Raw genomic sequence first — 12,212 nt, forward strand, 5'->3', positions numbered from 1 at the left:
GTTATTTCTATCTCTCCCAGAAAAAAAAAAAAACAAATAGAAACAAGTTTTGGGGGGGCGATTCATGAACCTGCCTGATGCCATATCAGTCACCTCTATGTTTAAATCAATTTTAAATACAGTGCTGTATTATGAGGTAACATTAATCATACAGGAGTCTCTTTTCTCATCTTTTAAATAAATTACATTCTCACAAAACAAAAATCTGGTCCTTTCAATTCATTTCATAGAATATAAAAATCAAGATTTTTTTTTTTTTTAAATGGGCTTAACTACCTGTGCTAACCTTGGACTTCTAGATTAAAGCAACCTCCCTACTTTGGCCTCCCAGGTAGCTAACAGCAACACAAGCAAGCATAAGAACCCAACTCCTAGGAGTTTTTAAAAAGCAATGAATTTCACAATTTGTTAGGAGTCGCTACTTTAAAAAAAAAAAAAAAAGTTCTGCTTTCAATCTAACGGGGAAGTGTGAACACCAACAAGAAAAGAAATCCAGTTTTAAATGTACATCAAAGCAGTGAAGTGTGGTAATGCCAGCACTCTGGAGGCAGGGTCAAGTTCAATGGAAGTTCAAGGCCAGCCTGTTCTCCAGATGGGCTGAGAATGCATGACAAGATCATGGAGGGAGGGAGGGAGGAAGGTGGAGAGAACTGGGAGGATTACTGAAACCCAACTCCCCTGAGCTCCACTTACAAGTGACCACATCTGCCTAAAAGTGTCCACAGGAATTCACACATGTCCTCTAGTCTATCTCACTTGTCTTCCCCTCACTTCCCTAGTCCCCTATTTGTCCACTTTCCAGCCAACCATACCAATACTTAAAACTGCTAAAGTTTTCAAAGATATTTATTTCCAAACCAAAATAATATCTTCATGGCAAAGTATAAAATTACTCCACAAAAAAAATTGTTTCTGCTGGGCATGGCGGCACATGCCTTTAATCAGAAGGCAGAGGACCTGTGTGAATTTGAGGACAGTCTGGTCTATACAGGCCAAACAGGGCCACAGAGTAAGACTCTTTAGATGCTTCCTAGAAGAGTTTTACCAAAAGCATCTGTAGTTCTACCAGGAAGACTTAAGAGAAAGAGGCTCTACATGAATCTGATTCATTTTCTTGTTGAATACATTGATTTTTAAAGCAAAAGAGATTCTGTAGACCTTTAGTATTTTCCCAAAATGAAGACTGCCAGTAAGTTAATGTACTGATACACAATTGTAATCCCAGCACTCTGAAGGCACACGTAGGAGGGGGACTAAAATTTCAAGGCCAGCCTGAGCTGAAGATGAGTACCAAGCAATGCTGGGCTACACAGCAAAACTTGTCTCAAAAAGAATTTTTTTAAATAAATATTATTAGGTAGAGAAAATTGTGTATATAAAAGTATGCAAAGCACAAGCACACCAAGTTATTAATTATATGTTATAGAAAGCTGCAAAGAAAACCTTTCTATCGCCATTCCTTTAGAAACCATTCCACGCTCCTTTCTAATCAAATGTGCATCTTACAGAGTGTGACTCTACTTTCAAAGATACATTCTTAATCCTCATCAGAAATGATATACAACCAACAGCTTCTCAAACCGGGCAATCTAGTAGAAAATAAGTAATACAATCTTGGAATCCACAGGCAGAGGAAGATCTCCACAGAGATATGAACAGAATGGGAAGCAAATGGCTTTAGTCCACATAACACTCTCTGCACAAGAAAGAATAGGTATTTAAAACACTAATGCGTTTTGTCAAAATTGCTGTAACTCTTCACTTCTATACTGTTGGGGTTAAAAAAAAAAAAACCTGCTTCATTAAATGCATTAAAATTCAAATAGTATCAGCTCCAGATAAATGTAAATCTATATCATAACCACATAATATCTAATCCACTCTTGCTATAGCAGTCACAGGCCAACCTAGCACTTTTCTAGTATCCGGCCCCCAGCACTGCTACAGCCTGAATCACACCAGTCACAGACCCCAGCACTGCTACAGCCTGAATCACACCAGTCACAGGCCCTCTTAGTGGTTAAGCATCTTCAAAAACACAACTCTAAACTTGTCCAAATCATTAAATCTCAATAAAATATGTGATACTCTGGTAAACAAAGAAGATACATATTTTACTAATAAAAATTATAATTTCTTTTTGATACATTTACTTCAAAACTGAGAATTACTAAATGTACAAAAGAATTGTAACTGCAGGAGTGTAAAATAATGTGTGTTGATTATTACCCCAGCTGTATGGAGGGTTGAGACAGAAGGATGGTGAGCTGGAACTGACTTTCACACCCATAATGTTCCTTTACATAAAGGACCCTTTGTGTAGCTGCAAATCCTATCGGCTCTAAGATCTTATTTGTGGTAAGATCGAGTAAGAAAGAAGAGAGAAAAAGGAAGAAAAACAACCCATTACAGGATGTTGACAAGTAACTACTGAAGTTTATATATATAGGCCACTAAAATGTTATACTAGGTTCCTCCAATGCCAGGGTACTTTGGCTTTTAATTTTAATCTACTCATCTAATAAGAGTTTAGTATAAGACCATGCTAATTTTCATATCCTCTGCTCAATCAAAAGAAACCCTGTGATGGCTCCTCTTAGAGCAGCCGTCATCTGTCTCAGGATCAGATACAATGGTCCCCCAATCCAAGTCCAATTTCCTTAGACAGATGACAGGTATGCTGCCTCTCACTTTACGGTTACAAACCCATGAACTCAAATTGGAACTCAAATTACCAAGAATAAGCCAAAAAGGTTAGTGGAGTTCTAGTAATACTCCTGGGGTGCCATATACCTAAAAGCTGTCAATAGCAACCCAGTCCCCCAAAATAAGGCTATTTACAGACTCACAAAAGCTGGGTTATTTGAGTCTTATTACATTTAGCCTAATATCTATTTTTCAAGAACTATTTCTAACAGACTCATGAAATGTTTTAACTGGCATTCACAAGTGGAATATAAAGGCTATATCACTGTGTTCTCCCAACACGCCAAAATAAACTCACTGAAGGCAGGACTCCATCTACCTTGTATGTCTATTTTCCCAGCACCCAATATCCATGAGACACTTAATATCTATGAAATGAAGCTGGGTGAGGTAAAATATGCCTATAATCCCAGCATTTAAGGCTGAAGCAGGAGGTTGATGCATTTTGAGGCCAGTTCTGGCTATATGGTGATCAAGATCATCCTCAATACACAGAAACCTTGCCTTTAATAATAATTTAAAAAAAAAAAAAAGCCAGGTGGGTGGTGGCACACTCCTTTAATCCCAGCACTCAGGAGGTAGAGGCAGGTGGATCTCTGTAAATTCAAGGCCAGCCTGGTCTACAAAGTGATTTCCAGGACAGCCAGCGATGAAACACAGACCTATAACAGCTGTGTTGAAAAACAAACAAATAAAAACAACAAAAAGCCTAATAATGGAAGAAATCATAGAAGCAACCTTTACATGGGACATTGCCAAAATGTTCAAAAGAAAGCTTATTTGCTATTGCTAGAAAAATGCTACCATTTGTTTACAGCCTACACTAGAAAATATGACTAACAACTACTTACTCTACACTAAGAAGTAAGACTTTGATAAATTCTAAGTGATACCTACAAAGGTGATATTTTTATTAAAGCAAAACAAAAGTTGCAGTCAGACATGGTGGCACAAGCCTAGCATGTGTGAGCTTTCCCTCACCCTGTTTAATCCCTCAAAACAAGAGATAATGCAAGGTAAGATTGTTCTTTCCAATGCTATGGTCAGTGAGAATCATAATTCTAGGAGAAGAAACCTTAGATACTACATTATGAAAAGAATGGGCCCCATTTTCAGAATAATATAAATGGCCACCAACTTAACGGCCACTCAATTCTTTGCATAATTATAAACTTAAGGTGGTGCTTAAGTATTGATTTTAGTCTACTCTTTTGGCAAGGCCAGTCTATTGTGAACTAAAAGTTATAAGTGAGAGTTGGGTGGGCATGGTGGCTCATGCCTGTAATCCTAGCACTAGTGTGACCGAGACAGAAAGACTGTAGCAAATTTGAGGCCTGCCTGAAGGACAAAGTGAGTCCCTATTTAAAAAAAAAAGAAAAAAAGAAGAAGGAAGGAAGGAAGGAAGGAAGGAAGGAAGAAAGAAAAAGAAAGAAGAAAGAAAGAAAGAAAGAAAGAAAGAAAGAAAGAAAGAAAGAAAGAAAGAAAGAAAGAAAGAAAGAAGAAAGAAAGAAAGAAAGAAAGAAAGAAAGAAAGAAAGAAAGAAAGAAAGAAAGAAAGAAAGAGTTACAATTGGCCAACATCAGAGTATTTCATTTTTATGACTTTCACTTATCAAAGTAAAGTGAGCATGGAAAACTCTAACTTTGTTAGTGTCCCACTTTTCAAAAATCAGAGCACCCTCCACCATTTCAACCCATTTTCACTGCTTCATTTGGTCAGAAAATTTTGAAAATTTTCTGAATTTTATTTCTATTATTAATTTCTGTAAGTTTACTATTGACATTTTATTCTCCCAAAGACTTAGGGAATATGACTTTCCAAAATACTCTCCTATTATGCCACTAATACCAGAACTGAGAGTTCATTGCCATCTGTTTGTCCCATCCTGTCCTTCGTTGTAGACACACCCACATCCCTTTGAATGAAGCTCCTATTAGGAAAAAGCGGGTTCTACTCTGGACACTACAGAATATATTAATAAGTTACTGCAGAGAATGAATGAATGAGTGGCAATGGCGGTATTATGAACTACGTCTGCTTAAGCAGACAGTGTTTGAGAATGAAAACTGATACTGTTTACTGTTCAGCTGAAAATGTGCAAATAAGGTTAAGAATAAGCAACAGTGTATTTGACAGATACTCTTGGGGAAGGTGCTGCCCAACAGTTCATTCAAAGACCATAAAAAGAATCCTTAGGAGTTTCCAGTACGCCATCACTGGGACCCATCAAACCCATAACCACTGCGGAACGAATTCAGTGTTCAGACTCAAGTTCCCCTTTATATTTAAAGAACTTCTATTTGAATATGGTGAAGTAATAATGAATGACCACTGCCCGTGGCCTCCACAACAATCTTAAAATGAACGTGGGATGAGGACGTTAAGAAAAATTCTAATTTAAAAAAGGAAAGTGAAAAGTTGTTTTCCCTGCTGTGAAAAGACTGGAAAATTTTTATCCCTGCAAGCTTCCCTCCCCTTTCGCTGGTCAGAGTAAAAATTGCAAGTAGGAAAATTAATACCACCCCATCCTTTGAGTCATAGCCCATGAAAGAAGACAGTCTCCGCTGTGGAGCACATATGCACCCCTGTTTCTTGAGAAAGGGCCACTTGTCCTCCGTCTAAACGAGAACCCCACTTCTGCAAGCCCACGGCTACTCCAGCGGCTTGCTAGTGTCACTGGGAAAGCGGGGTCCGCTGGGCTGGTGACGCGGTCCTTTCTCTTTCCATGGGGCCCGGAGGAGGACATCCACACGGTCCTTCTCCTGGCCGGCGACCCGACACTCCGCAGAGCGCTGGTAGCGACGGTCCGGCCAGAGGTGACGGGCGGCGGGCGCAGGAAGAGCAGCCGGGCTCAAGGACCGCGGCGTCCACGCGGCGGGAGAAGGCGGCGGCCGGCGCCGCGAGGCTGCGAGCGGGGCGCTGCGGCCGGCGGACACGCGCGCCCTCGGGGGAGCCGTCCGCCAGGGCTGCAGGCCGGCCGCGGGCTGCCGGCCCCCGCGACCCCCGCCACACAAAGGCGACGGCGGCGCGCGGCCGCCGACAGAGGCCGCCGGCAGCCCCGCCGCGCCGCCGCCTTTGTCTGCGGGCCTCGGCCTCCCCGCTCCTTACCCGCGTGAGTAGCGGTCTCATCTGCTCGCCGGCGCCGTCCGCCTCCATGGCCCGCCCGGGGGCACGGTGAGGCCGCGGCCGACGCGGGCACGCGGCGGGCGACCCTGTGCGGAGCGCTGGCCGCGGAGAGCGGCGCTGGCGCCGGGAACGGGCTGCGGGCGCGGGGCGTCCTCAGGCGGAGAGGCAACGGCGTGCCGCGAGGACTGAGGGAGCCAGAGGACGCGGCGCGGAGGAGGCAGCCGCGCCGGGCCGGGGGCGGGGCGGGGGCGGGGCTGGCGGGCGGGGGCGGGGCGCGCTCAGGCACGCCCCCCCGGGGCCCGCCCCCTGCCTGTTTGGCACTGCGGCCGGCGTCGAGCGACCGCCTCCAGTGGCTAGGCAGCTCGGAGATGGGGCGGAGGAAGAAGGGAACAGACATTCGTGTCAGCCAATCAGAGGCGCGGGATGTTCTGTTCGGCCCCCCGCTCCCCGCCCCCACGGTCCGTTTCCTACAGGCCCCGCCCCTCTTTGTAAAGGCTTAATTGACCGAGGCTAAGAGTGGAACTCAGTTTTTCGGATCGGAAGTTCTTCAGACTTTTGAAGTGGAGTGGGGTCACCACCCCTGCGGGCTCCTCACCACGTGTTTTACCAGCAGGAGGGAAACAGGACGACGCCCGATTCATTCTCCGCCTCTGCAAGTTTCTCTCCTAGAGAAACTCTATCATGGCCCCTGTGAAAGAGGGGATGCAGTTGACCACTTGCCTGGTGTGCTCGCTGCGCGGGCCTAGTACCACGGCCCTTCCCGCTATTGGTCGGCCCTACAGGGCACCTGTCAAGTATCCAGGTGATGAAGGTCTCCACCACACAAGGTCATTGAAGGATTAAGTACATTTCCGTCCCTCTGTGAAGGTGCTTGGCATGTGGTGTGCTTCTTATCACTGTTGTTAACAGCGTTCTCAGGATGTTAATAAAGACAATAAAAGGTTGAGAAAAGCCAAATCCGACTGTGGAAGGAAATACTTATCAGCAGGTCAGGAGCACACCTCCTGCCCATCCTTAACAGGATATTAGTAAAGCCCATTGTCAACAATAAATAGCAAAGTGTACTGGATGGCTGTTCCTGCTTTTATTCCTAGACCCTCTTTTGTTCTAAATTTCCCAGAGAGGAGGTACAGGGTAGGCTGGCACATGACTGTGACTAATGAGTCCAAGAGCAGATGTGCTTCCATTAATAACTACCATTTGAAGAGACCTACAATTACAGACGGTGACATTTTGCAAATATGTTTCATCTCCAATCCTCACAATACTACAGAGTGTGTTTGCTGTGGTTTGACTGTGTCCCGCAAAAAGCTGTATTGGAAACTTAATCCCCAGTGCAATGGTGTTGAGAGATGAGGTATTTAGGACATAAGGCATCACAAACTCATGAGCATATTAGGGTTTATAGCCCAAGGATCTGGGACTGCAAATACAACTCTTGCTATCTCATAAATGCCGTTAGCCCTTCTGCTTTCAGATTCAGGTTGACACAGGAAGAAGTTTCTCTCACCAAATGCAGCCTTTCCACCTTAAACTCCACCGTCTTGAGAACTGTGAGAAATACTGCTTTTCTTTATAAATGACTCAGATTGCCTTGTTCTGCACAACCACACCAAATAGAGTTAGTCAAGTGTTGTATCCCCATTTTACAGATGAGGAAGTGAAGACTAAATAGAAATAACTAGGGGTCCTAGTAAGTACAAGAACTCTTTTGTTCCATTCTAATGCCTCACTAAGCATGATTCAGAAAGATTTCAGTAAAGGAATAAAGAGAATGAAAAAATAAAGAAAAGGAATAACTAATTGATTGATTGACTTTTTAGTTTTTCTGAACTAGAAGTTTAAACGAAGGCTTCACTCATTTTGACAAATAGTCTACTACTGAGCAATATCACCCATCCTATGAATGCACTTTATAATGAAGAAGGGTAGATAACTTGCTGGATAAAGCTCTTGCCCAGCAAGCATGGGAGCCAAGTTCAGAACCCTACAACATGCATGATACCCAGGCAGGTACTACAGTTACCTGTCATCATAGTACATGGGAGTCAGAGACCAGTGATCTCCCAACCAAGCTAGCTAGCTAGACTAGCCCCTTGCATGGTCTGGGTCCAACTGAGAAACCCAACCTCAACAAATAAAAGTAGAGAGTGATTGAGGAAAATACCAGCTCATCCACTTACACACACATATGCACGTGTATCTCCACATACAAGTTTCCACAGACATACAAACATGCATGCACACACCAAAAAAAATTGTTCTCAACTCTCTTTTGCAAAATATATAACATTGAAGTTGGACAGAACAAGCCAATAGAAAGAAAAGAACACAAGAGAAGCACAAGAATCATATATTCACTCTTTCATGCTCTAAGGAAACTCATAAAGCTGTTTCAATCTCTGTGAGTTCATATGAACTTTGATCATGATGATTTAGAGGGCCTTGTTTTCTTGGTGTCCTCCATGACCTCTGATTCCTACACTCTTTTCCAGCTCTGGGGGAAGGTGCGGGGGGAGGATTTGATGGAGATATCCCATTTATGGCTGAGTGTCCCAAGGTCTCTCATTCTCTGCATAATGTCTGGCTGTGGGAGGAAATTTCTCTGGTGGCTGAGCAGGACACTGACCTATGAGTGTAGCAGAATGTCATTAAGAGTCATTTTATCTTTTCCTCTTCCCCCTCCTCCTCCTCTTTCTTCTAAGACAGTAGTATTTGATTTTATCATAGGTCCCTGTGCTTAGTCACCCACGTAGTGTCAGGTATGGCTCCCATCTTGTAGAGTGGGCCTTAAATTAAATCAGTTATTGGTTGGCTACTCACACAAGCTTTGTGCCACCATTGTCCTAGCATATCTTATAGGCAGGACACCATTGTGGATCAGAGGGTTTGTGGCTGGCTCCGTGTTTAAGTTTCTCTTTCGGTAGTGTACTGAGTACCTTCCTGTACAAAAGACCCTAGAACATAGTGAAGGCTCTATGTAGGCACTGGCTCAACTTCACCATGCTCAATGAGTTGTGTTGGTATTGTCTTCAGTAATGGGGCCTGGCCATCATTTGTGGACATCAACCTACAGCCTTAGCAACAGCCTGCATTGTTTGAAGATTCCAGCAGGAACTCTTTGGCCAACAACTCAATTAGATACACCCCAATCCTGGTACTGGAAGCCTCTTTGGTGACAAGAAATGGCCAGTTGAGACTCTGTCTCCCCCATTATGGCAATTTCATGGTTGAGCAAATGTCTCTGTGGTAGGATAAAGTGTCCTTTGGGTATATATCCAAGAGTGGTACAGCTGGGTCTTGAGGTAGATCAATTTCCATCTTCCAGAGGAAATTCCACTTACTTTCATAGTGGCTGTACAAATTTGTCTTCCCACCAGCAATAAATGAGTGTTCCTCTTACTCTACATCCTTGCCAACATGAGCTGTCACTTTTTTTGTTGATCTTAGCCATTCTGATAGGCATAAGATAAAATCTCAAAGTAGTTTTGATTTTCATTTCTCTGATAGCTAAAAATGTTGAACATTTCTTTAAGAGTTTCTGCCATTTGAGTTTCCTCTATTGAGAATTCTCTGTTTAGATCTGCATTATTTTCTTGATATTCAGGGTTTTTTTTTAAGTTCTTTATATATTTTGGATATTAGCCCTCAATGGGATGTATAGTTGGTAAAAATCTTTTCCCATCCTATAGGCTGCCATTTTGTCCAAATGACAGTATCCTTAGCAGAAGATTTTCAATTGTCATGAGGGCCTATTTATTAATTGTTGATCTTAGTGCCTCTGCTAATGATGTTCTGTTCAGAAAGTCTTCTTTCTATTCCCCATTTTCTCTTCTATCAGGCTTAGTGTATTGGCTTTTATATTGAAGTTTTTGATCCATTTGGAGTTGAATTTTTTGCAGGAAGATAACTATAGATCTATTTGCATTCTTCTACATGCAGACATCTAGTTTGATCAACATCATTTGCTGAAGATGCCTTATTTCTTCTAGTATATATTTCTAGCCTCAAAAATCAGGTATCCGCCGGGTGGTGGTGGCCCACGCCTTTAATTCCAGTACTTGGGAGGCAGAGGCAGGAGGATCTTTGTGATTTCGAGGCCAGCCTGGTCTACAGAGCGAGATCCAGGAAAGGGGCAAAGCTACACAGAGAAACCCTGTCTCGGAAAAAAAAAAATCAGGTATCCATAGGTGTGTGGATTTATATCTGGGTCTTCAATTTGATTGCATTGATCAATGTGTCTGTTTTGGTGCTAATACCATGCTGTTTTTATTACTATAACTTTGTAGTACAACTTGGAATTAGGAATGGTAATACTTCCAGTAGTTCTTTTATTATTGAGGATTGTTTTAACTATCTTGGGATTTTTGTGTTTCCATATGAAGCTAAAATTGTCCTTTCAAGATCTGTGAAGAATTGTGTTGGAATATGGATGGGGATTTCATTGAATTATTTTTTATTGCTTTTGGTAAAATGACCATTTTTATTATGATAATTCTACTGATTTATGAATATGGGAGATCTTTCTATCTTCTAATATCTTCGTCAACAACTTGAAGTTTTTATCATACAAGTCTTTCACTTGGTTAGAGTTACCTCAAGATATTTTATATTATTTAACACTATTGTGAAAGGTGTTGTTTCCCTCATTTCTTTCTCAGTCTGTCATTTGTGTATAGAAGGGCTACTGATTTTTTGTGACTTAATTTTGTATCCAGCTACTTTGCTTAAAGTGTTTATCAGCTATAGGAATTTTCTAGAGGAATGTTTAGCAACATTTAAATTTAACATCATATCATCTGCAAACATAGAACTTCGACTTCTTCCCTTCCTACTTGTAGCCTGTTGATTTCTTTCAGTTGTCTAATTGCTCTAGCTAAGACTTCAACTACTAAAGAATAGGTATGGAGAGTGTGGACATCCTTGTCTTGTTCCTGATTTTAGTAGAATTGCTTTGTGTTTCTCCCCATTTTAATTGATGTTGTTTATGGGCTTGCTATGATATGTCCCTATATCCCTAATCTCCAGGGCTTTTATTATGAAAAGGTATTGGATTTTGTCAAAGGCTCTTCTATATTGAATGCGATGATCATGTGGTTTTGTCTTTCAGTTTGATTATATGGTGGATTACATTTATTGATTTATGCATACCGAACCACTTCTGCACCTCTGGGTTGAAGCCTACCTGATCATGATGGATAATCATTTCGATGGGTTATTGAATTTGTTTTGCAAGTATTTTGTTGAGAATTTTTACATCTATATTCATACAGGTGATTAGTCTGTAATTCTCTTTCTTTGTTGAGTCTTTGTGTAGTTTGGCTATCAGATTATCTGTGACCTCGTAAAATGAATTGGGCAATGTTTCTTCTGTTCCTATTTTGTGGGATAATTTGAAGAGTATTGGCATTAACTCTTCTTGGAAATTCTGGTAGAATTCTGAGCTAAAACCATCTGTCACTGGGCTTTTTTTTTTTGGTTGGTACACATCCTCCCACCCCTGCCCCACCCCACTCCTGGTTTGTTTTTTCAAGACAGGGTTTCTCCGTGTAACATCCTTAGCTGTCCTGGAACTTGCTTTGCAAACCAGGCTGGCCTCAAACTCACAGAGATCCACCTTCCTCTGCCTCCTAAGCTCTGGGATCAAAGGTGTGTGCCACCACACACAGCATTGATTGGGAGACTTTTTTTCCTTATTAATTAATTTTTTCATTTATTTTACATACCTACTACAGTTTTCCCTCCCTCCTTTCCTCCCACTCCTCCCCCCATCCCACCTCTCCTCTGCACCTGCCCCCATCCATCCCTCCTCTGTTTTTGTTCAGAAAGGGGTAGGTCTCCCATGGGTGTCAACAAAGCATGGTGCATCAAGTTGAGGTAGGACTAAGCTCCTCCATTTATATTAAGGCTGGGCAGGCAACCCAGTATGAGGAGTAGGTTCCCAAAAGCCAGCCCAAGCATTAGAGACAGGCCCTGCTCCCACTGGGAGGAGTCCCACAAATAGACCATGCTGTGTAACTGTCATACATATGTAGAGGGCCTAGGCCAGTCCCATGCGGGCTCTAGTCTGTGGGCTCCTAGGAGCCAAGGTTGGTTGTTTCTCTGGGTTCCCTTGTGATGACTTTGACCCCTGCCTCCCTTGGTTTGGTTCATACAATCTTTCCTGCCTCTCTTCAACAGGATTCCTAGAGCTTGCCCAATGTTTGGCTGTAGATCTCTGCGTCTGCTCCCATCTGTTACTGGATAGAGTATTTCTGATGACAATTAGAGTAGTCACCACTCTGGTTACATGAGACGGCCAGTTCAGGCTGCCTGTCCACTGTTGCTAGGAGTCTTAGCTGGGGTCATCCTTGTGAATTCCTGAGAGTTTCCCTGGTACC

The 12,212-nt window shown here is 42.6% G+C and overlaps 1 protein-coding gene and 1 long non-coding RNA gene across 4 annotated transcripts in view; both read right to left on the reverse strand.

The window, feature by feature from the left end:
* Positions 1–5,999, reverse strand: part of Slc4a7 (solute carrier family 4 member 7) — a 94,164-nt gene extending 88,165 nt beyond the window's left edge. For all 3 annotated transcript variants that reach the window (XM_076544478.1, XM_076544477.1, XM_076544476.1), the window contains exon 1: positions 5,815–5,999. In XM_076544478.1, coding sequence (XP_076400593.1) covers positions 5,815–5,862 — 48 coding nt within the window. In that variant the 5' untranslated portion in view covers positions 5,863–5,999. The remainder of the gene's footprint in view (positions 1–5,814) is intronic.
* Positions 6,000–8,170: 2,171 nt separating this feature from the next.
* LOC121832046 (uncharacterized) lies at positions 8,171–8,949 on the reverse strand. The gene is made up of 2 exons (XR_006075565.2): positions 8,656–8,949; positions 8,171–8,461 (listed from the first exon to the last, which is right to left on the reverse strand). It is a non-coding gene; the product is annotated as an uncharacterized LOC121832046 (long non-coding RNA).
* Positions 8,950–12,212: the final 3,263 nt, after the last annotated feature.

Source organism: Peromyscus maniculatus, chromosome 9, assembly GCF_049852395.1.
Source record: "Peromyscus maniculatus bairdii isolate BWxNUB_F1_BW_parent chromosome 9, HU_Pman_BW_mat_3.1, whole genome shotgun sequence".
NCBI lineage: Eukaryota > Metazoa > Chordata > Mammalia > Rodentia > Cricetidae > Peromyscus > Peromyscus maniculatus.